This window comes from Elaeis guineensis, chromosome 2 (assembly GCF_000442705.2).
Source record: "Elaeis guineensis isolate ETL-2024a chromosome 2, EG11, whole genome shotgun sequence".
NCBI lineage: Eukaryota > Viridiplantae > Streptophyta > Magnoliopsida > Arecales > Arecaceae > Elaeis > Elaeis guineensis.
This window is the reverse complement of record NC_025994.2, coordinates 32,780,773-32,807,500: the sequence shown is the minus strand read 5'-3', so window position 1 is coordinate 32,807,500 and position 26,728 is coordinate 32,780,773. Positions and strand designations below refer to the sequence as shown.

Below are 26,728 nucleotides of genomic sequence, written 5' to 3'. Positions count from 1 at the left end.
AGTTTTTGGTGATGAATTTGATGTTGCCTACAATTCATTGACCCAATTAGATTAGGATTTATGATTGTAGATCAAATCAGATTCATAGTTCTAATTTGATTAAAAATTTTGTTTAATTAAAGTGGATTTAATTGTCATTGACTTGATTTGATTAGGACTTGAGTCTTAGTTAATCGAATCTTAGCAAATCTAATTTGATTAGGATTTGTTTAAGAATTGGTTAATTTAACTCAAGAGGGTGACATATGGTTGACTCAAAATTAATATTGGGTCAAGAGTTGAACCCGAATCAAAAATCCTAGATGGATCTGTGCCCATGAAATTAAATATTTAAGTGACAAGTGCATGAATGATATCACAATTAGAACAACATGGTTAGTTTATTTTCATGTTTTATATAATTGTTATAAATTGCATGATGAATGGTTATGGACTAAAAACACCCATGTGATGGATGTATTGGTGAATATATCTGTGATGGCTGATTGTATGAATGCATCTGCAATAGTTGTAATATTTTTAATAGGGGCTGGGGTGCCCCTGATGCATTTATATTTTCAGCTATATCTTTTTTTTCCTTCCTACGTATGTTCCCAACTACTGATTGAAACTTTTACATATTGATGTAAAATTAAAGATAGAAAATTTTATTTGAAAATAGATAGAAATTATTTCTTTTCATTTACGAATAAAGAAAAAAATGAGCATTCATCAAAGCCTTCATGGAGATGAAGACTGCACTACCAAGTGGCTAAAGGGCCTAGGCATATGAAGATCGATCATATGATGGTTCAGTCTAGGATGCACCTAGGATGAGACCCGTAATCCATCCAAGTGGCTCGGGTGGATAACACTAGAAAAGTTCATAACCATCCGATTTTATTAATTGCTATTATATGCTGGTACTTAGAATTAAATATAATTGCCTGTGATGCATTTGTATATATTATGGATGTGCTTGAGACCAAAAGTCCCTCATTAAAATTATATTAAGTCATAATGGGGAAGTGTTAAGAACACTACCTATGCCTTCATGCTAAGTCAATAGAGTATGTCAAAAACTATAGTGAGTTTATTGTGCTATTCACAAGATTTGCTATAGGGCTTGATGTGATGTTGATTTAGTACATAGTGATGCTTATGCCATGTTTAGCTCATGCTAAGCTAATAGAGTATGTCAAAACTACAGTGAGTTTGTTGTGCTATCCACAAGGCTTGCTATAGGGCTTAATATGATGTTGACTTAGTGATGCTTATGGCATATATGGATACTGCTGCCTTATTATGCTATCCACAAGAATAATATTATTCAAATATGACCATATGGGAATGAAGAGTACGATTTAACTAAAATACTATAGTTTCTAGTACTATCCAAAAGGCTATAAGTATTTTAGAGGCAAAAATTATAGGAGAGTTGCATGAGATGCAATTGATAAGAGTTACCTACCCTTGAACTCATAGAAATTTGTTGTACTAACCACAAAGCTTTTATGAGAATTGGGATCTCAACCCCACTTAGAAACCTGACAATAAGGTTTCTCGTTTTCCATATTAGAGGATATGGAATTCGTCAAATAAGTGAGAGACGATTAGATAAAAATCTCATCTAATTGTGAATGTCATTATAAGTAGTCCCTTTATGTTATCGTTCTTATAGATTCATCTGCATCTTCACTATCATTGCATGGTATATTTGATGTCAATAAATTAACGAAACCGAGCCATGTGGACCGGTTAAGGAATTTGAGAATAGTTCTCACTTAGGAGATAGTTTCCTATTCTCCTAGTCCTCATTCGATCGGGAATGATGCTAAAAATGAGAAAAAACCGCATATAAGATATGACGGGATGACAATATGACTGTCATGCGCATTCTAATTGACTTGATCATGCGATTAGATTAGTTAGATTTTTATGAAGGATGATGAGTTGAACCAAAATTTGATCTTGCAAACACTCACTGATTCCTTTTTTTAGTTTATAGATAGCATCATCAAGGAGAACAAGGCGAAAAATATCTCCGCCAAAGGTACCTATTTTCGTTGTAGCAATGTTGAGCATTGGAAAAAAAATTGCAAGAGTTGTCTTGCAAATGTAAAGCAGTAGCAGACTGCAAATGTTGCATTTGCTAAAAGTTTGTATATGATACAAACTAATTTATCATTGAGTACTTCAACTTCGATTTTGGATATAAGATACCTTCTGTGGTTCCCACTTATGCAAGTTGTTGCAGGAACTGTAAAAAATAAGAAAACTAAATAAAGGTGACTTCGAGCTATTTGGTGCTAGTAGAGAGTCCATCTAGGCCTAAGCTGTAAAAACCTTTTATGTTAGAATTGCTTTCGGGCAAACTTTGAAACTAATAGATGTTATTATATGTCTAAAATTATCAGAAATATTATTTCAATTCCTATATTATTATAGCATGGTTTTGAAATTAATGTAAAGGGAAAAGGTTGCTTTCCTTCTGATAAGTTTTATGGCTATGGTTTTATGATAATGGTCTCATGTTTCTATCACTCAATGATATGTTCTTCATGTTGATGAGAACAAGAAAAGAATATATAAATGTCACATATTTCTGGTATTGCCAACTTAGCTATTTTAGTGAGTCAAAGATAAACAAGTAATACAAAGAAAAGTTCTTTAATCTGTATGATTTTGAATCATATAAAACTTGTAAGTCTTATCTCATGGATAAGATGACCAAGATCTCCATTTATTAGACATAGAGATAAGGGGAGCAAGTTGTTGGGCCTCGTACACATAAAGGTTCGAAAGGCTAGTAACAACCCAGGCCAGAGATGGATACTCCATATATAATATGGTGTGGTCCATCAAATGCTTCACATACGCTGCAATCTATTCTGGAGTTTTGCCCTAGAAAATACTACATATGTTTTGAAAAGATACCATCAAAATCTGTTACTAACACTCCATATAAGATATGAAAAGAAAAAGACAGATTACCTAGTTATGTGAAAAGAGTTGATATACATAAGCTTCGTACTAGATCAGATAAGTATAGATTTATAGGTTATCCTAAGAAGTATGTGATACTACTTTTACTACCTTAATAAATAAAAGGTATTTTATCAGTAGGCATGCCCCTTTTTGGAAAAGGAGTTTACCCAAGAAGAGGGCAGTGGGAGGATAATCGAACTTGAAAAGTTCAAGACCTACAAACTATCCCGCAACAACCTATGGAGAGTCCACAAGTTGATCCTCGATCAGGTGTGCTCACTTATGAGGTAATACCACAACACACGCCTCCTTCGAAGGTCAATCAAAGTGAGTAATGTACTACTCTGATATGGATTTGTCATTAAGAATGACAACACATCACACATCATTGAGAATGATGATCCAACGACCTATGCGAAAGCAGTCATGAGTTACTCTGACAGATGGCTTGAAGCCATCAGATCCGAGATGGACTCCCTGTATACCAATCAACTACGAACTTCGGTTGATGCACCTGTGGGTGTGACCCAATAGGCTGCTAACAGGAATGTCCACCCGAATTTTGCTTGCTATAACTGCATACCAGCTAGAGAATGTCTCTAGTGGGAGGACAAATCTAGTAAGCAAGAATCGAGGAGTTGGTACATCCATTTTGATGAGATAGTCAAATAATTTGACTTTATCAAAATAAGGATGAATCAAGTGTGTACATGAAGACAAGTGGGAGTCCTACTGACTTCTTATTCTATATGTGGATGACATACTATTCATCGGGAATGATATCCCTATATTGCAATCGATCAAGAACTACCTATCACAGATGTTTTCCATAAAAGACTTGGGTCAAGCATCCGATATACTTAGTATCAAGATCTATAGAGATAGATCTAAGAGGATACTAGGCTTATCCCAATTTAGGTACATATATTTCGTGTTGAAGAGGTTCAACATGGATGGATGTAAAAGAATTTTACTTACCAATGTACGAAGTCTGATATCGCTTATGCTTGGCATAACCATTAGATTTCAGACAGATCCAGGGAAGGATCATTGAAAACCGTAAAAAAGATCCTCAAGTACTTGAGAAGTACTAGAAAAGCAGTGAATTGAAAAAGTTTCAAACAGCAGACTGTAGTTGACTCGATATATTGCGGCAAGTGAAGTTGCTAAGGAAAGTCGCCTGATGAAAGCGTTCAACACTGAGTTGGGTGTGGTCTCACTAGAAACCCACGCACATCCTAAGACGCTTTTATCTCATTCATGATGTGATCATAGAATGAGTTGATATAAAGAATTGCATAATGGACCTGCTCACTAAACCTTGTCACAGTAGCAGTGTGATCGACACCTTGATAGCATGAACATCAGGTATAGGGACAATTAGCATTAGTTCAAGTGGAAGATTGAAAGAATAATGTCTACAATCAATCGCATGGATATGCGATGAAACTATTCTATATAATCTTCCTACTCATTTGCATGACAATCATTATTTTATATTTATGAGCATTATATTTCATCATTTACTGTATCATTTTATATTTTAATTATGATTATGATGAATCTATAGATTAGGATAATAATTTTAGGATCATGATGAGATCATACTAGGAGACCTAAAATCTTGATAGCCCGTCTAAAATATTTTCAGTCATAAAATCATCGAGTCGGAGATCGATGATGCCGGTAAAACTGGTACATCCTATGTATGCTCGATGGAGAAGATGATTAATCTCACAATCACTTATGTGGTGACACTAATACAAGAATATAGGTGCTCATTGGAGAATAAGTTCACTAACTGATCCACAGGGAGAATATCTGATGGAGCTTTATCAGCATGTCAAAAAATGGTTCTCTAGTGAGAGTGGTGTAAGTGATCCTTTGACTGAGATCGCCATGGTATCTTGTATATATGGATCTATGCTTTAATTCATACCCTAGCATAACTCTTTGAGATATGTGTGGAATGTTTTGGATATGGTGAAGTGTGCATCGAGATTGTGAGTGGTCAACAAAGAATCGATCACTCTTTGTAAGAGGAGAAAACATCCTATGTAGTCTCATAGGATGATGACTCAAAGAGTCTGTTCAGAGCAGGAATGAACATTAGAAAGAGTTTCTATTAATTTATCAATCGAGTCATCATCGTCAGATCAGATATATATATAGATAAATATTTGGGCTGACATATTTTCATACCCATAGCTCATTTGGATGTTGTATGATCGAAGGATTGAATTGCACAATAACTCACCACTGAAGATATTTTTGATATTTCTACCAAATTTCATGTCTTCTGGATAATCATGACATATTGCTAGACGTCAATCTTGACTTGTGGACTTGCAGGAATTAAAAAATTTAATTTAAAAATTAATTAGAAAGTGTTCTATTAATTGATGCATTTGGACTGACCTAATCTAATCGGATTGGTTTAGGTCATGAGTCTGAGTCCACTGCTAGCTAGATATGAAATCCAATGGATCATACACATTAGGAATTTGATCTTGGTCTGATCTGATTGGATTTATTGTAAATCCTATGGGTTAATTAAATTGCTAGCACATGGATTAATCCAAGTTTCCAATTGGATTTGATTGTAAAGTGTTTTGAGCTAACCCTAAGCCTGTTGCCTTGATCTAATAGGATTAGGTTCCAACCTATGGTTTCCTAGTTGGTTTAAACTCTTTATATGGAAGAGTTCCATATGAAACCTACTTCCTCCACGCCATTCCACACTAAATATAAATGCAACGCCCATTTGTTTTGTGCGTCCAGAAGGAGTCCTTTTGGAGCACTCTTAAATTTCTTTCCTATTCCCATGCCCACTTCATTTCTCACGCCCACACCTTATTTCCATGCCACTTGATGGTGCCTAGACTTCTGGATAAGGGAAGGAAGAGTCCTTCCCTTGGCTCCTCCATACGCCTTGGTTTCCATGTAATGCCTAAATTATGTGGAAGCCAAAGCAAGGAACCGCGTGGAGGTTGTGCGCCAAGGGATGTTTTCCCACGCCTAGCTTTTATTTCTTGCGCCATTTGATGGTGCTTTGACTTTTGGGCGCAGAAGAGGAGTCCTTCTGCATAAGGCTCTTCTACGCCCAACATAATCTCACGGAGAATTTATTCTTCATAGGAAACATGAGTCATCGCATGAGAAAGCTTAAATGCCAAAGGTTGGTTTGTAGCGCCCCTTCCTTTCTATTTAAAGGGGGCGCTCCACTTGGGATTAACGTGTATTCCTTGGTGATTTTAGGCGTGGGCTCTTGTGAGGAAAAGAAAGGAAAGAAAAAGAAAAAAAAAAGAAAAAGAAAAGAAAAACAAGTGAAAAAATAGAATAAAACAAGAGAGAAAAGAAAGGCAAAGTGTTTGCTTATTCTAGGGTTTAGATTATCCAAGAGTTGGATATCTAAATTAGATTATGGTATCCAAATCTTTTGAGAAAAGATTTGCGGGGTGGTCTAGTGGAAAATTCGAAGGCTATCAGGCTGTGGTGCAATCCATTCTTGAGAAGGACAATCTGCAGTGAACTTGTGAAGAAGGCTGCACCACTACATCGAGTTGGAAAGAACCTTGATCAATCCTGTGTGGATCACCATTGAAGGACATCTACTTTGATGTCTTGTGGAGATCATCCTCGCACCGGTTCATCATCTTCAAGAAGGTATAAATTCTACTTTATATGCATGCTTGATTTGTTTGATTGAAATCTACAAAGTGTTCTTAGGATTTGTGTTCTGATTTTTTTGTTTTAAGTGTTAAAACTTGTTTTTAATAGTTAAAAGCATATAAAAATTTTTAAAAACCATATTCTGCTGTGCAACCAGAATCCAACAATATGCACACACATATTAACACACACACACACACACACACATATACATATACACACACACACACATATATATGTACGTGTGTGTGTACATACATGCATGCATGCATATATATGTGTGTGTGTATGTGTGTGCATGTATGTAAGTATATGAATGTATATGTATGTATGTATGTATATATATGTATTTATGTATGTATATGTGTGTATATATGCATCATGCAAACATATATATATGCATGTGCATGTGTGCACACACGCGCGTTATGTATATCTATATACATATGTATACATATATACATGTGTGTGTGTGTGCATATTATGTATATATATGTATATATATGTCTGTATATATATGTATATGTATTTGTATATGTGTCTACACACACACACATATACAAATGATCCGAATCAGGGAGGAAGGGGGCCTTTTACCAAGCTAGGGGTTTTTTCTTTTTTTTCTAACCGACCCAGGCCTTAATCGAATGGGGGAAGGTTTTGATCCAATTGTTCTAAACTGCTTAGGCAAACCATTTGGGTTCTTTTATCCGGTTCAGCAACATTGTTCTATACCAAGCAAATACTAGATGATGCAATATTCCTCCAATTTTATTATCTCTTAGATGGGTTTGTTGGTCTTATACTACCCCACCTGCCAATGAGGTCCATGGCAGCAAGGTCTATATAAACACGACATGAAGATAAATTATTATAAGAAATACAATATATTTATAGGCCAAGAATCTAAGAGAACCTAGTCTAGTGATAGAACATGAAGCGCATTGGCAATATGTTTGCTCCGAAGTCCATTCTATTATATTATAGTTGAAATTGACCTATCAATTGATATAATCCACAAACCACAGGCACCTTTAGAAATCAACATTCTAAAGCCCATTTCTCGAATTTCTATATATTTTCAAAGTTATATTTAATTGTATATTACAAATCAGTGCACCCGAATCAAATTGAAGGACAACAATTTAGAAAGACTTGGCACATGAAGAAAGCAACCAAAGAAATTAAAACTAAACATAGGCCTAATGATCCAATCATGGAGAAGGAAAAATTTCCTCATCCTACTCAACTCGAATATTTCAAAAAGATTTAGGAAAAAAGGTAGAAAGATGGTGAAAGTAGGGTCTAGATCCCTTTCTTTCATTAATCCATCAAAAACTAAGGTACATAGCCTCTATTTATACCAGTGAGGTCCACCATTACATAATTCAGATCAGATTCCTCTCCTAATTCAAACAGAACTAGCTTTCCCAAAATAGGCATGACTAATGAAAATAAACACGAAAAAGCAAAAATCCTACGAAAGGTAGATCTCAACTTCTATATTGACTTTGCCTTCTATCGCTCTACCTAATTCTTTAGGAACTAGGAGTTACACTCGATCAAAATCTTTTCTAAAAAAAAAAATTTTAGTTTGACTAGCCCATTCCGAGGCACAAATGATGGGATTTGAACTTGAATGCTAGCTAAGCCAAGTCCTTCAAGGCATAACGCCACATCATAGATCTCAAAAAATTATCCAATTGAAAAAAAAAAAAGGATCATCTCAATAGGGAGTTGTATAGCTAAGTTATGGCCTTCGAAAGTTTGGCATACAATTTGGCTACCCGATGTGGCAAAGCTCACTCGTGGACCCTGTACAACCTTCTCTATAGTGGCAAAAATGGTTCACATCGAGTCTAGTGATCCTCCTAGATCACCTAATAAAGTGCAAATCAGCATAATTTAGTATAAATGAATACCTAAGTGGTGAACTTTGATGCAGACTTACCTCACACACATATACACATATATATAATACACACACGCACACACATATACACATATATAATACACACACGCACACACATATACACATACACACACACACATATATATATATATTCTGTGTGTGTTACATACATGCATATATATACATATACATATATATATATATATATATATATATATGCATGCATGTATGTATGTATGTATATGAATGTATCTATATGTATGTAAATATATGTATTTATGTATGTATATGTGTGTGTGTATGTATACATGCATCATGCAATCATATATATGTGTGTGTGTGTGTGTGTGTGTGCATGTGTGCGCGCGCACGCGCATGTATATATATCCATATACATATGTATACATATATACATGTGCGCGTGTGTGCATATGTGTGTGTGTGTATATATATATATATGAATGTATACGTATACATATGCATGTACATATATGTATATGTGTCTGCACACACACACACACACATATATATATATGCATCTATATATATATGTATATGGATCTGTATATGTGTCTATACATACATATATACATATATATATATATATATATGTATGTATCATGTATGTATGTATATATGTATGTATATGTACATATATATGTATATGCATGTATGTGTGTGCGTGCATATACACATGCATACAAAACATACATCCACAGTGTTCCCTTATTTGAAAAATAAACCAGAGGGAATTATTGTGTAAATTTTGAAATAGTTCATCCAATTTTGTGGTAATAATAAGAACAGAATGAAAGAGAGGATTTGAATACCCATATATCAATGTAATTTAGCTTGTCACTTGCGAAAGCAACTAGTGCCTTGACATCCTTTCCTTCTCTAACATCACAAATAGTTCCCTGAATTTATAGGAAATGGTATGAAGATGAATTACTAAAGTAGCAAACAGAGAATTATATGCTACAACCCAAGGTAGGGCAAAAACAGAAAAAGAACAGAGGCAACCGTGCAGTAGATACCCACACATGCTGCTCTCCAAATTCTTGTCTCAACTGTTGAACTGCTAATTCTACACGCTCACCTGTACAGCATCGATTACATGTTAGTGACAATTTCAGTAAATTGCCTTGATACTTTCAAAAGGTTTTCATAAACAGCAACAAAAATTGGTACAATAAGCTGTGTAGAAAAGAGAATAAATGTTGCCAGTAGTAGAATAAATGTTGGCAATAGTACCCGATATTGAAATTTCCCTATGAAACAACTTCAATTACGTTAAAGCCTTAACCCAGATGTACATATGAGTGTTGAACGACAAGTTCATACCTGATCTTGAGCAAACTATGACATTGTCACCTGCCTTTAGAAATTCTTTGGCAAGTGCATAACCAATACCTATGTAAAAATAAACATATTGTGGTTCAGAGTATAGCAATGCAGTCAGAAAATCAGGTGGAGATATAACATAATCAACTAGAACTAAAAGGATATATTCCTTTTTGAAAGTTTCAGTGATTTTCTTCTTCCTTTCTGTAACCATACATGTCAGAAAAACTGGTCATATCAATGACAGAGGGTTCTGGAACCCATTTCTCTCATGATGACAAACAAAAGGTAATTGTTAAGATCAATTATGGCATACATTATGGTGTATAATCCTGTTTAGGAAATATATCAATTAGGAGATCAATGGTTCATTATATCTAGACCGTTTATTGTATCTAGACCTCTATTATATGGTTCATTGTATCTAGACAATTCACTGTATTTAGACCTTTATTGCTCTATATACAGAGCCTCTTGTAACATGAAAGAATAACACAATCATTTCTTTTACATAGCCTCTCTCTCTCTCTCTCTTCTCTTTCTATTGTTCTTTAAATGGTATTAGAGCCTAGAGTTCTGAACTAACCCACAATCCCTGATTCCCTTTTTTTTTTTTTTTGAAATTTCCAATCAATCCCTAAAAGAAAAAAAAACTACCTCTGCTGATCGACTTTTAAGATCCCTCTTTCCTCCTTCTGTAGTGCATGACCAGAGGTCACGCATGATGAAATCCTGTGCAACCAAGTGAGTTGCATATGCTTGACGGCGCAACCCAGGTGAGTTGCAAACTGGTCTAAAGCTCGTAGCCAGGAGAGCTAGAGCTGGTGACGGGAAAGAGCTTAAAGAGCTGCGATCACATTGGAAAGTTGAGCCCAGGTGCCGCTGGTGTTAGAGGAAGGTGCTGCCGGGCTAGGAGGTTCATCTGGGTATTCTTTGCTGACTTGATTTTTATTCTAATTCCTACTGGTTCAATCTTTCTATTCTGGATATCATTTGTTATTTGTGGTATGGCAGACCAAAGAGCAGAGGAAATTCAAACTGAAAAATCAGAGGTGAATTCAGAATATCAAAGAAGTCACCTATAGTTGCTCTTAAAATAATCTCGACGTCTGTCAAAATTACAGATGAAAAATTTGATGGAAAGCATTATGCTAAATGGCGTAAATCATCAAGATGATCCACCTGAGTCTATTGTGCAAGACAAGTGGTTATGGGAAGACAACCGGCTTTATGATATGATTCAAAAAACTCTAGATAAATCAGTAAACATATTCTTTCTCATTGTAAAACTGTCAAATATCTATGGGAATATATGGAATTTATTTATTCTAAAAAAGAGAACTTGTCTTGTATTTATGAGATGTCTCAGAAATTTCACCGTCCAAAGCTTTTAAAGGATAACTCTTTACAGGACTATTTTACTAAATTCAAATGACTATATGAGGAGATGAATGCCCTGCATGCTATATCTGCCAATGTGAAACAGATGCATACTCAACGTGAACAGCTGGCAATTGTCAATTTCTTATCTGGGTTGAGACTTGAGTATAGTGTTGCAAAAGATCACATTCTCACTAGTTCAAAACCGTCACACTTCAGGATGTGTATGTTCGTCTTCTACATACTCATCGAGAAATTTCCAAGGGGTCATCATCCAATGAAGCTCCTGCCTGGTAAGCTATGGTGGAAGTCATGGCAGCTCTAGGGGCGATAAAGGAGGCCAGATGGGTGCTAGAGGTGGTAGAAGAGGCTGAGACAATGGTGGAGGCCATGGTGATGGTCCACATACTCGTTATTATTGTGGCGAAGGACATATCAAACGGACCTGCTGGAAATTGAATGGTAAGCCCATGCAGTCTCAGTCTCAAGGTCAAAAATTTGCTAATGTAGCTACATAGGATATGATATTACCTACTCCTACTTCAGTAGACTCAAGTGTCAAGACAGTAACTATGATAGCTAATGAGTTTGCCCAGTATACCCTATTCCAAGCCTCTCAGGGCTTCAGGTCCTCTCTGCTACTATCTTTGTTTAGTCAGGTAAACCTACTGCTTGTCTCACCTCTTCCTCATGCAACTAGGTCATTGATTCAGGTGCTACAGATCATATGACAGGAAACACAGGTATTCTCTCTTCATTTCAGCTTTCTTCTATTTTACCTAGTGTGTTACTCTTGCTAATGGTTCTTCCATTCCTGTTATTAGGAGTGGTATTGCTTGCCCTGCGCCTTCTCTTTCCTTAAGTTCTATTCCATATTTATCTCAATTTCCTTTCAACTTGTTATTTGTTAGCAAGATTACTCATACTCTCAACTATAGTGTTCACTTCTTCCCTAAATATTGTCTGTTTTAGGATCTTGGGATGAAGAAGATTATTGGTAGAGGTCGTAAGTCCAATGGGCTATACGTTCTTGAGAATGTGTCTGAATTTGTGCCACAATTAGTTGCATGCTTGAGTGCTGTTTCTCCCTTTCATATCCATTGTCGTTTGGGTCATCCTTCCTTGGATGCTCTGAAAAAGTTATGTCCTAGTTTAAGTTCTATCTAGCTCTTAAGTATAAGTCTTGTCAGTTTGCTAAACACCATAGAGTCTCTTACTTGAGTCAATAAATAGGCTGCATGCCCTTTCAAAATTGTTTATTCTGATGTCTAGGGATCTTGTCCTGTCGAGTCCAAGTCTAGTTTTAGATACTTTGTTACTGATTTTAGATACTTTATTACTTTTGTGGATAATTTTTCAAGAGTTACTTGGCTTTATTTAATGAAGAATCAATCTGATTGTTTTCTTTGTTCTATGCTTTTGTGCTGAAATCAGAACCCAGTTCAATGTCACGGTGCGTACTCTACATAATGATAATGCCTAAGAGTATTTCTCGAATGCTTTTACCTCATATATGATAGAATATGGTATTATACATCAGTCATCTTGTGTTGTTATACCCCAAAAAATGGGATTGCTGAAAGAAAAAATAGGCACTTGTTGGAAGTGGCTCAAGCACTTCTATTCATATGAAAGTTTCTAAATAGTTTTGGACTGATGCTATTTCTACAGCCTATTATTTAATCAATCAGATGCCTTCTTCTGTTCTCTCTGGTCAAATCCCTTATTTTGTTTTATTTTCTTCTCATCCTTTATTTTCTTTGCCTCCTAGAATTTTTGGTTGTACTTATTTTATCCAAAATGTTTGCCCATAAGTCTCCAAGTTAGATCCACAATCATTTAAGTGTATCTTTTTGGGGTACTCTCATCATCAAAAAGAGTAACATTGTTATTCTCCTGATTGGGATCGATATCTTGTTTCCACAGATGTTATGTTCTTTGAATCTACTCCTCTTACTTCTATTTCATTGTCTCTTCTAATACTGATAATGAGTTTCTTATGTATAAGATTCAGCCTTCTACTTCTTCTATTTCTTCATCGTTAACTCCTGTAGATACTGAACCTATCAGGCCCCGTCCACCTATGATTGCTCCTCTTCCTCACCACTACACTCGTCAGCAAATGACTGTAGCACCTACTGAGACTTCGGCCCTCTGACAGCACCTTACTCCTCTTCGCCTCCAGGTCCTGAAGATCCTCCATCAAATCCAAAAACTGAAGGTCCTCCCTTAGACCCTACTCTTCAGCTTCCCATAGCTCTTCGTAAAGGTAAGCGTAGTTGTACCTATCCCATTTCTTCATTTGTCTCTTATAATCACTTGTCTCTATCAGCTCAATCTTTTGTGGCTTCCCTTGATTCCCTAACGACTCCTACTAGTATCACTGAGGCATTATCCCATGCTAGGTGGCATGCAGCCATGGTTAAAGAGATGACTGCACTTGAGTGAAATCAAACTTGGGATCTGATTTCTTTACCTAATGGTAAGAAGGCTATTGGATGTAAGTAGATTTATACTGTGAAAGTTAATCCTGATGATTCTGTTGCTCGTTTGAAAGCTCATCTAGTTGCCAAAGACTATGCCCAGGTGTATGGAGTGGATTTTCTGACACTTTTTCTCCGATTGCTAAACTTGCTTCTGTTAGACTATTTATTTCACTTGCAGCTACTCATCAGTGGCCACTGTATCAGTTAGATGTCAAGAATGCATTCTTGCATGGAGACTTGCAGGAGAAAGTTTATATGGAGCAACCACCAGCTTTGTTACTTAAGGAGAGAGTGGGAAAGTATGCAAACTCAAGAAGTCATTGTATGGGCTAAAATAGTCTCGAGTATAGTTTGGCCACTTTAATCAAGCAGTTTTGCAGTTTGGGTTGCAGCGGAGTAATTTTGATCATTTGATCTTTTATTGACAGTCAAGTGACAGTTGTATTATGCTTTTCTGTATGTGGATGATATTGTAGTTACAGGAAGTGATGGTACTGGCATCAGTGATCTCAAGTCTTTCCTCCGACACAATTTCAGACAAAAGATCTAGGTATTTTAAAGTATTTCTTGGGAATTGAGATTGCTCGAACAAGAAGAGTATCTTCCTTTCACAAAGAAAGTATATCTTAGATTTACTTAAGGAGACTGGTATGTTGGGAGCTAAACCATGTGAAACTCCCATGATACCTAATGTGAAACTCATGGCAGATGATGGGGAAGTCTCCAAGACCCCAAGAGATACAGAAAGTTGGTCGGTAAATTTAATTATCTTACTGTCACTCATCCTGACATTATCTTTTCTGAGTGTGGTTAGCCAATTTATGTCTTCTCCTCGAACTACTCACTGGAAGGCAGTCTACATATATTCAAATATCTAAAAGGAGCACCAAGGCATGATATCTTGTATAGGAATCATGGCCACTGTGAAATAGAGGGCTTCTTTGATGTTGATTGGGCAGGTTATACCATAGACCGAGGGTCCACTTTAGGTTATTGTGTTTTTGCTGGTGGTTATCTGATTTTCTAAAAAATAAGAAGCAAACTATGGTAGCTCGGTCCAGTGCAGAGTTAGAGTATCGAGCTATGGCACAAACCACGTATGAGTTGATATAGATTCGTCATTTGCTTAATGAGCTTGGTTTCAAAAGTACTGTGCCTATGAGACTGTGGTGTGACAATCAGGCTGCAATACATATTGCTTCTAACCCTATGTTTCATGAAAGGACAAAGCATATTGAAGCTAATTGTCACTTTGTTCATGAGATGATCAAACAAGGCCTTATCTCTACCAAACATGTGAGAACTGGAGAACTAGTAGACGTTTTTACTAAGGCTCTAAACTGGAATAGGGTTGACTACATTTGTAACAAGCTAGGCATGATTAACATCTATGCTTCAGCTTAAGGGGAAGTGTTAGAGATCAATTATAGTATAGATTATGGTGTATAATCCTATTTAGGAAATATATCAATTAGAAGATCAATGGTTCATTGTATTAGACGTTCATTGTATCTAGAGCTCTATTATATGGCTCATTGTATCTAGACAGTTCACTGTATTTGGACTTTATTGTTCTATATATAAAGCCTCTTGTAACATGAAAGAATAACACAATCATTTCTTTTACACAACCTATCTCTCTCTCTTCTCTTTCTATTGTTCTTTACAGTAATGTTTTCAGAAAACAAACTCAAGAAATTAAAAGAAAAAAAGAGATCACTGTATAGAGTTAGGACAGGAATGAATTATATTGAGGTGTTTGTCAAGGTAGGTTTTTGTTCCTTTCCTACATTCATGACTAGTAACACGAAATGGTAGCAAGCAACAGGTATATGCTAATAGTAATCTTCCTCCTCTCCTCCAGACTGTTATTAGTGAACCAACACACATGTTTTAGATTCAGTCCAAATGTAAGGGTTAGCTCTGATAGAAAAAGGAAAATGCCAGTTACCTATTTATCAGATGAAATGATGGCACAACTTGTGTGGTGATGCAAGCTGAAGGGCATGATTGAATTTCAATTCTCAGTGGATGCAAAACTTTATTTTCAGCAATGGCCTACCCCTGCCTCCTTTCCCTTCTTCTGCCTTCCATAATCAGAGCTTTCTTACTTCTCTCACCTGCCTCTACCCTGTTTCCCTTCTTCCCCCTTCCATGACCAAAACTTTCCTTCCTTCTCTCAGACCACTTCTCTCAAGATTTTCCCAACTAATTGAAAGGAAAAAAAATGTTCTACACACAAAAGAATTCTACAAGCAATATTCCAATCTTTTTCTTGTATTGTTTAAAAATATTTACATCCCATCCCTTGGAAAAAAAATTTCCATTTCCTTCATGTTTGGACAAGATACTTGAGGCATAGCGTATTGCACTATTGTCCTTTTTCCTAAGCCTCATCATGGGAGCCTCTACAGGACCCAACATTTTAAGTTTCCTATATTCCAACCTCTTAGAAAAAAGAGAGATGAATAAATGAATTATATACAATCCATACTTAAGAAAGGGTTTAGTTTCTACTTAAAAAAATTCAGATATAGATGGGGAAAAGATGAGGCCACAGGCCATGGTGAGAATGATCCATTCCATCGTCCTACAAAACTCATCATGGTCGAAATGTTGCTGTGATTGCTGCTCAAGGATAATGTGATAGAGGGCAGCAACCTCCTCTAGCAGCCAAAATGGATCTCCAGGAGAATGAATGTTTCCAGTGTGTCATGAGCAAGGACATAATGACCATTGAGATTTAGCATGATCAACAGGTCATTTGGAATGCCACCTTGTCACCTATGCATGGATTCCCTATACATAAATGAAACCTCTCTCTCCTCTCTCCTCTCTCTCATCAAAATGGACTGGGGGAAGAAAGCCAATGGGAAAGTTTTAGAATCAGTGCAATCTTTCAATAAGGCCCCTTTTTCCCTGAAAATATGTCCAGAAATGCATCCAGGTCATAATTAACTCAGCATGCCAAATAAGCTGTCCCATTAACTCTGTCCCATTTTTGAGTGCAGCTAGAAGCACTTATAGAAAAATCCTGTAAAAAGTCGATCATGCACATGACTTTCTCTATTGACTGGTGGATGGCTGCAGATAAACATGGCATCATAGGAGTTGTTATCACTGTTTTTGTTGTCATGAACATCCAAACCTTTTCCTCAAAATACTTGATGAGCTTGGTCCATAAAAGATCTCTTCACAATTTGCACCAATATTGATGAGATTGGGCTCCAGTATTAAATTGTAGAGGTTTAGATCAGATCAAATCGTGGTTTGAATTAAACACCACAAGTTTCCATAATTTCTTTCAAAATTTTACAAAATATAAAAGAAAGGTGAAATTTATAATATGAGTCAACTTTAAACTAAATGAATGAAGCATAAAAGACCATATGAATATGAACTAAGTATAGTTTTCACTAACATAAGCCCATACATAGCATGTTTAATCAAACAACCACTATGTCTGGTTATTCAAGATATGTACATACCACCTACAAAATTCAATTATCCCTTTAGTGCAATATTTTAGAAAACACAAAGACGATATTTTAACATATGGTTGTAAAAATATAAAAATCCAGCTCTTATTTTTTAACTCCATAAATGGAGATCTAAGTTAAGAGGGAACATGACAGATTTTTCTTGAATATAGTTCTATTCAGTTTATGTAGTTTTCTTTTGTCTATGGTCATTTGTTAATTTTTAGTGGATTATATTGAATCAAGGGCTAATATTAAAATATCTAATATGTTATCGACAATTTGATGGACCTGATTTCAATCACAGGACTATTCATAAGATTTGTTCATGCTACAGCACCATGAATAGTAATCACATTATGAGAGATATGTTAAATGTATATCCTATAAGCCAATATGGCTAACACATTGTAATAATTTTAGGACACAATTTTGTACTTAATATATTGATATGATCAATAAAAAAGCAATTTCTTTTTCATTCAAGTGTGATGTGTCCTTCAATCATCCATGAAATTAGTTTCGATACATATTCTCAAAGTATTGAGAATTAGAGACATGTATTTAATTCCTAAATGCTTCCAGTCATAGGATTATCATGAGGACAGTGATAGATCCGGATAAACTGCGCACAAATCACTTCTTTCGGGATAGATGAGTCTCTAGTCGACTGTGTAGAGATACAGGATGACGAGTGCAGATGGTTGTTAGAGAACAACTAGTACTGAACGTGACCATACGAGAGATCATTTGGATTTCTATTCAATCGTCAGTGATTGTCTCGATGCTGTAATTGTATGACTGTCCTTTGATTTGAGATGGTACTGCTACTCGCAGTGAGCTACTGAAATTTGACTGACACATAAACATGGGTCTCAATGAGCCTTGTAGTAGATGTTGGCGACAGTTGGTTCACTGTAGGAGTGGAGTGCACATCAAAACAGATCTATCGACTTTGATAGAGAGTAGTCCTATAGAATTTGAAAGGCTAAGTCCAAGAATCTATAGCCATAGTAATGTGATTGATGGAAAAAAATTTTCATAGAAGTCACAACTGGACTTGAGCTAATCGAATCTATCATATGACTGATGTTGAGGTTTGATGATTTATTCATACCTGCCATCTCGTCAGGACTCACGATAGAGGGACTGAATCATACGTTAACTATACCTAGAGGTTCATTTCAGTTCTACTGAGTTACCACTATATACTGCTAGGTGTCACTGGTAGATTGTGAGAACTCACTAGGATCGTTTGGATTAACAATCCTTGCTGAGTTAGAGTGAAATTATTCTGACCCATTGAAAAAAATTTCAATAATATAATGATAAAGATCATTATATATCTCACTACCAGATAGAATTGAACCTATGGGGTCACACAATAAAAGATTAGGCTTAAATAAGTAATTGAGCTTATGAAGTATCAATTGGATATAAAGAAATTCATTGGGTTCATGATAACCTTGCTAGCACATGGTTGGACCCAATTTCTCTTTCCGTTAGGATTACTTATTTGATAAAATAATTCTAAACTAATTATCTGCTAATAACCTCCATAAATAAATTCATGAGACTCTAATTGTTGGATGTCTAGGGTTATGGATCATATTAATTAAGGGTGCAAGTCTCTAATTAATTTTCTTGATAGTTATTTTTGGGTGCCACCTTGATTTGATCAAGTTTGGCGTGTCTATTGATTAGAGGACTTTTAGTTCTCTTATGGGGCGTCTCTTGATATGTTTTGGAGTATCTAATTATGGTGCAAGGGCTATAATTGTTGGCGCCTAATGGGCTTCCTAATGTAAGTTAGATAACTTAAGTTAATAGGAATTCTAATGCAAGTAGGACTTGTAATCTCAATCATCATGCCTATTTAAAGGGACCTCCCCTAAAGTCTCTAAAGCATAAAAACCACAGCCCCTCATGCCCAAAGACTCTCCCCACGCCCTCTTGACTCTCCCTTTCTCTTCTCTTGAGCGTTCTACACGCCATCCCTTGGGACGTGAGTCCCAAGGAGTTCCACGTCCAAGGTGTTAGGTGTCCCATAATTTGCTGGTTGCTGGTGTTTTGTACAACACAAAACAAGAAGAAACTCTAGAGAAGAGGAAAGAAGAAGATCGAGGAGAAGAAGAAGATCAAGCGTTGATCGCGATCCAGCTTCATTCAGATTCAGTAGACTGAATTTTGAAAAATCAAAATTCAGATTAAAGAGGGCTGTTCCAGGTTGATCCTGAGTGGATACTCGTAGAGGCCGGACACTTGTGCGGCTAAGAGAGAATTCTTCTCTTCCAGATCCAGATTCGAAGAAAAAGATTGCGAAACAGATATGTGATTTGATCACAATCTGAATTCAGTATATATCAATTTCAGCATATGAGATAGATCCATGTGGTTTTATGTTTTCATGCATGCATAATTCAGATTAAAAGTATTTTAATCTTATTTTCTATGTGGTGTTTAGAAAATAAAATTTTTGAAACACATGTGCATCACCAAATCCCGAATTCCAACAAGATATATTAGGAAGATGGAAAGTCCTTATGGTTTACTTTTTATATAAATAGGCTGATGAAGTTATGTTACTAGGTTTATATAGAATATTTAGGAAGGAGTGAACGTCTTCCCTCTTTGATGTGACTTCACAACAAAGATGTGAGCCCTTCAAACCCTAGGTCTGATTTCTAGAACTGGAAGTAGTCCAGCACTATCATTTCCCTTCCTTTACCTTTAATTTTCTGTGATTTGATTTTTTAATTCCTAGTTTGTATATATATAGTTTTACTCTCTTTTTTCTTCTCTCTTATTGATCTTTTTCTGATTTTCTCTTCCTAAGGTCTTATGTCATATATGTCATATTTTCCCACAAAATTCCAGCAAGATTTGATTGTGATTATTCAATTGTATAAGCCATTAAAAACCCTATTTACATGCTAGATTCCTAAATATTGAGTTAGATAATAGTTAGTCATTGACTTTTTCCTTCAAAAGCATTACCTTTCTAGTTCAACTGTTCAAGTTTAATTGAAAACTCATTTCTAAACCGGAAATTCCAGCACTATATAAGTTTCAGCCCTATCCTACCCTCATAGGTTCCTTCCTATAGACATCAATTTGGTATCAGAGCTTTTGGTATGCACCATGCTCTATCATAGTGGCTGATTCAGTACATAGAGCATATTTGATTATCAAGAATGTCCTTATGAATATGTCCTTGACGAAGATTTAGTTAGAGAACTCAAACCAAACAAGTTTCAACCAAACTACGCACCTCAGTATTGAGCCTTGTATAGGTACATCCTATTACAATATCGATATGCAGTTCAGTATGATACGAGACAGCATACCAAGTGTCGTTATGGTACGAGACAACACACCAATTCGATACCGATATGGTATGTCTGGAATAGTATGGAATCGACTAGTACGGCAAATCTTAGTTTCAATATTAGAGCATAGATCTAGAAGATTATTTTGATTGGATAACATATGTGATCAAATGCAAGTTTGCTACACTGACATAAAACTTGAAGGCTGAGCCTACATAATAGGAGGAACATAGAAGGTAAAATGATCCATTGATGATAACCTTCTGTTGTCAATCAGGAAGAGATGAAGAAGCTGCTTAAAGAGAAGTATTTGGTGCCTTAATACAAAAAACTATTTACCATCCAGCAAAGCAACAAAAAGAACCTATTACCAATAAGATTTCAATAGAAGAATTATATAAAAGAGGAAGAACCTTCTCATGCTCAAGGATCCAATTGGCAAACAATATTAGTTACATGACAAACAGTTACTGAAAAACAAGGTGTGCAAAGAGATCAAGCACCCAACACCTAGCACATTGTCAAACATGCACAAGTGTGAATATTGAAAGTAATGCCGCTTAAAAGCCACAACAAAGTGTCTTTCAATCATCTTGGACATAGTATTGTAAAGAGATTTTCAAGTTCACAAATGTGGTTCTACAATTGAAAAAAGAGGCAAAGGAGCTTGCTTAAAAATTTGAACATGAGTGAGATCCTAAAGGAATTATGGAAGAAAAGACAGTCATAAAAGAAGCTTCACAAGAGCAAAATGAAGAAAACAATTATAAAGCTATGAATGCCAGAAATTTCACAATGATACTAGAAGAAAAGGAGGTGATGCTGAATGTTGATCCACCAATAGAAGCAAGGTTCGCAAAACCAATACCGAGACCTATATATTGGTGAGGTATAGTCAGTATGGAATCATACCATACCACAACATACTGACACATGGTACACATGCTTGTACCGATCAAGTGCTGGCAAGAGTAGTGAGAAAGGAGGTGAAGAGAGAAGGGGAGGAAGGACCTACCAGAGAAGGGGAGGTAGATTGGGGATCGGAGGTCCCTAATCAAGGCTAGAGGTTGTTGACTAGGGCTAAAGTTGTGGGCAAGGTTCCCCATGGCATTGTCGCTGGAAGAGGAGGGGATTAGGAGGGGGAGGAGGAGGAATCAGGGGGAAGAGAAAGGGCAATGGCTAGTGTTTCAAAGAGGAGAGAAAAGGGAGAGGGATCAATCGAACATGGGGATGGGTTGGGTTAGGGTTTTGTAGGAGGGCCCCGTTTGGCACAATCAAACTGGGTTAGAACTATTCGAAAATAGGCAGAACCAATCAGTTTAATTTGATCCTCAAGATGCTCCAAAGAACAAATTGGCATACAAGATCCACAAAAGCTTGAAGAAATTGTGACCTCAAATGCACTAACACAATAGCATATATATCCTTCAAAATGATATCATGATGGAACAAGGCTGCTTTTTTGAAATCGATGAGATGTTTGCAGATTCAAAGCAATCAAGATTCATTTCAACATATTGCTTTCTTTTGTTTCTTATTAATTTTAGTTGTTTTAGTGGGTTTATTTGGAATCAAAGGCTGAGATTAAAAGATCTCAGACTATGGGATAGCTTAAGGGGTCAACTTACTATAGTGTTACTGTCAATGGCATTGCTTACACTACAGTGATTATGAACAATATCCACGCCTTTGTGGGGCTACTTTTGGGATTATAAAAAATGTTAGCTTTACAAAAAAAAAAAAAAAAGGGATCTTGGAGTTATGTAACCAGCTCTAATCCAGAAAATGGATGCAATATCAATTTTTTCCCCTCTCCTTTGGCATGATGTTGTTGAACAAGTGTGAGGCTTGCAATCCCAGGTGCAAGTACTAGGTCCTTGAATCAACTGAGTATTATCTTTTCCCTTCTCTTTGCTTTAACTTTTGTGTTTTGATTCCATATTGTCTATTCAGAATGCAGGTTGGCGTGTAGCTACGACCGAGGAATTTAATGCCTTATTGGCTAACTCTACTTGGGATCTTTCCTCCACCATTTATCAATCTCATTGGCTGCAAATGGGTATATAAGGTTAAGCGGAAGGCTGATGGTTCTCTTGAGCATCTCAAACTTGGCTTGTGGCTCAGGTTACAAACAGCAATAGGGTATTGATTTTGCAAAAATTTTTTCATCAGTTATCAAACCGACTACTATTCGCACTGTTATTTCTATTGCTTTCTCCCTTGGGTGGCCGTTTCGGCAACTTGATATGAAGAATGCCTTTCTTCATGGTGTTCTGTCTGAAGAGGTCTATACGAAACAACCACCTGGCTTTGTAAACCCTTCTCTTCCTCATCATGTCTGCCACCTATGGAAAGCCATCTATGGACTAAAGCAGGCACTCGAGCTTGGTTCAGCGCTTTATTTTCTTTCTTTCTGAGATTGATTTTATTGGAAGTACCGCAAATCCTTCCATGTTCATTTGTCACCTCTGCATTCTTCTTTATTCATTATTTTTAGTTTTTTTTGGGCATTAAATTCACTCGACCTCCTTCTAATTATCTTTCTCTGACTCAACAAAATGCACGCGCCAACTCTTGAGCATCATGGTTTTCTCACTAGTAAGCCGGTTGCTACCCCTCTCTCTTTGAGTGCTCGTCTCTTGGCCCATGAAGGGCATCTTCTTACAGATCCCTTTTTCTATCATCAAATTGTTGGTGCTTTGCAATATCTTACTTTCACAAGACCAGACATCTCATATGCTGTTAATACAGTTGCTCAATATCTCCATGCACCTAGTGAGACACATATGCAAACTGTTAAACGTCTTCTCCAGTATATTCATGGGACACTGTCCTACGGCATTTCCATCTCTCGCTGTCTAAATCCATCACTCGTTGCTTTTTCAAGTGCTGATTAGGCTGGCTGTCCAGATACACAGAGGTCCACTTCAGGGTATTGCATATTTCTTGGCCCTAATCTAATCTCTTGGTCAACTAAGAGGCAACCTACTATTTCTTGCTCCAGTTCTGCAGTAAAGTATTGATCTGTAGCCTACACACTTGTCGAGACCGTTTGGATCCATCGTCTTCTTCGTGATCTTGGTGTCCCCTTGTGGGACTCTATTCGCATCTATTGTGATAACTTAGCAAAACATATCTGCTACAAATCTCATTTTACATGTCCGTACAAAGCACATTGAACTTGATCATCACTTCTTATGGAAGAAAGTTCAATCAGATGATTTGGATGTGGTCCATATCTCTTCTAACAAACAACTTACTGACATCTTCACAAACCTTTGATCACTTTTTGTTTTTCGCTTTTGCGATCCAATCTTCGCCTCCATGCCAAGGATGCTCAGCTTGTGGGGATGTTAAGATATATTTAGTATATTTCTTTCCATGTATAGTGGATATTTCTTTCCATGTATAGTGGAGGTTTTTGTGGCATTATTGATGTATTATTGCTGGCCTATGTTGCCATATGTGTACATTCTGTACTATATATATTTTGATCAATGAAACCCCTAGAGGGTAAGCTTTTTATCCCTCTTTCACCTAGATTAGCTAAAATAGTTTTTTAAAAAATCTTTCCTTCACAGAAACTTTCATAAAATTTGGCATATATCTGTTTGAGTAAAAAGAAAATTGTTATGAAAACTTCCTAACCAAACAGCACTGCAAAATGACTCCAGAAGAAGGAATTGTTAAGTCCCCTGATAATTGTTATCTTTCTGTGCACATTATGATCCTAATGTTTCGAAGCTAATGACTTATTTCGAGAATTGGATGATACAAGCACCGCATGATGTGAATTAAAGCATTAAACTCAAATATTTGGAGTAGCTTATCCTCGTAAAAGAAAGAAATTAGCCGGAGACATTTCAATATCATGATAAAACTGATCAACCATGCTTCTTATATCAAAGCAACAGCTAAACTATAGAAACTGGCCAAAAAGAAAAGCTAGCGAGGTCAGGTTGACAGCTTAAATACGTACGAACTAAGAAAGTAACTTTGGAACAGTCAGCCACTGCACCTAGCTATATTTTCAAAACTCCAATCTTCAGACGATTATGAGCACAGCGCTTAATTCACTTGTCCAACATACACGTCCCACTTCAACTAATTTTCAATATAAAAACGGGCAATTTTCTTTAGACAATAATGGCTTAATCTTTTATAAAAATAGAATAACGGCATAGCTGAAGAATTTAAAAGGCAAAAAGCAAAACTGAAATGAACAGCTGCATGAAAACCTGCGGGAAGTTCCGGGAACCAATAATATTAGTAAAGGAAAAATGCGGAAAATTTTTGAAGGGGCTTGGAATAGGACCTTTGGTGGAGCCGGTGATGAGAACATTGTAAGGGGGAACCATGGGTTCGAGCGCTCCCTTATCCGCAGATTCCACCCGGATTCCCCTCAGATTCCGGCTCCAAGGCCCTAGATTCCGGTCCCTGGAGGAGATGGCAGCGGTGCCAAGGCTCCGCTGCAGGCCTGCTGGCTTGGAGAGCAGGGCAGGGCGAGCGGCGGGTGCGAGACGACGGGAGTAGAAGAGGGAGATGGCGTGAAAGGAGACGGAAGCCATAGAGAACACGCGTGTGGATCAGGATAGCAGAACAACTATTATCAAGATTCCTTGGGGAGGGAGGGAGGATTTTTTTTTTAAATATTATTTTTTTAAAACTTAATTCCAAAACTAACCCTCATCCTAATTTATTTCCAAAAATATGGCACGTATGTTGACCGGGCTCGGACACGTCGAGCGCATGTGATTTTAAGTGACGTAGCTTAGGACAGTGTAAAATGTGAAATTTAAATTTAAAATAAAATTATATATTTCATCCAATATATTTAATTCTAATAATCTTTGACGGCCGTCCATCATACTCAATGCTACATGACCTATTAAATATCGAATCATTAATATAATATAAAATTATAATATTTTTATCATATTTTACTATATATATAATAAAAAAATAAATTAATTTCATTATCAAAAAATATATATAAATTATAAATAAACTTGCATATAGTCAGAGGATTCATATATATATATATATATATATATATATATATATATATATATATATATATATATATATATATATATATATATACATATTCATATTTACATATGTAGATACATACGTACATACTTATACTTACATAAATAGAGCTGCATATATATATATATACACATGCATACATCATACGTATATTCATTCTTAATCTGTTAAAACTAAAAAAATTACTTATTTCAATATGTTAAAATAAATGAAATATGATATATCTAATGATAATTTAAATAACTGACTAATATATTTTAATTATGAGCATTGCATAGATTATTGTAGTGCTGACTATCAAAAAAAAATATTTTGACTATAAAAGACATAAATAGTGCATAAATAAAATATAACACTAGATTTTTTTTTATAGGAGCTCCTGCATGAATATTAATCTAACTACATGTATTTTTACACATGAGTATAACGAAATATGTACTTAAAATGGTTGCCATATCAGATGCTTTTCAACGCCCTGGGTTTGACATTTATATCAGGCATCTAGGTAACATTGTCAAGGACCCATACTTGACATGGTAAGCTATATTTTTCAAATATAATAGGAAATATCAGAACACATAAAATATATACATAGTCTATCCATATAACTTGATAATATCCGAGTACTAAAAAGGTAGGTTGAGTTTAAGCTACACTACAATTTAAACTAATAAATAACATACAATTTCAAAAAAATATTTTCATACATTAAATATTAAACATAATTAAAAATTAATTAACTTATTATGGTTAATATACTGGAGAGAGAAACAAGAGGGCCAGTCAGAGGTGGGGAGCCACCGCTCAAGGGGAGGGGGGTGGGAGTGGGCCGGTCATAGGAGGGGGAGGGGAATGGGGCCAATGATAAGAAGGGGAGGAGGCCGGTCAGGGAGGGGGAAGAGGTCGATTGAGGAGGTGGAGGCCAGTCGCGGGATAGAGAGAAGGCTGGTTGCGGGATGGGGAGGCTGGTTGTAAGGAGGGAGGATTGAAGGCTATCAGGTGGGGAGGAGACCGAACACAAGCAAGGGGACCACGAGTGGGGAGGAGATCGATCATGGAAAACCACATGAAGTAGCCAAGCATCAAATTTGAAAAGACATGTTGTGG

At 36.3% G+C, this 26,728-nt stretch overlaps 1 protein-coding gene across 10 annotated transcripts in view; it reads right to left on the bottom strand.

Moving 5' to 3' along the window:
* Positions 1 to 25,181, bottom strand: part of LOC105035618 (chlorophyll(ide) b reductase NOL, chloroplastic) — an 87,812-nt gene extending 62,631 nt beyond the window's left edge. For 3 of the 10 annotated variants that reach the window (XR_012138554.1, XM_073251712.1, XM_073251713.1), the window contains exons 1-4: positions 24,885 to 25,176; positions 9,896 to 9,964; positions 9,589 to 9,650; positions 9,382 to 9,468 (exon numbers count right to left, since the gene is read on the bottom strand). Coding sequence is in view for 8 of the 10 variants with exons in the window: in XM_073251712.1 (XP_073107813.1) it covers positions 9,382 to 9,468; positions 9,589 to 9,650; positions 9,896 to 9,964; positions 24,885 to 25,137 (471 nt within the window). In the remaining 2 variants the exon portion in view is untranslated. Of the gene's footprint in view, positions 1 to 9,381; positions 9,469 to 9,588; positions 9,651 to 9,895; positions 9,965 to 24,884 lie in introns of all 10 variants that reach the window. The other 7 variants (XR_012138553.1, XM_073251716.1, XM_073251717.1 and 4 more) reach the window with 5 other exon arrangements.
* Positions 25,182 to 26,728: the final 1,547 nt, after the last annotated feature.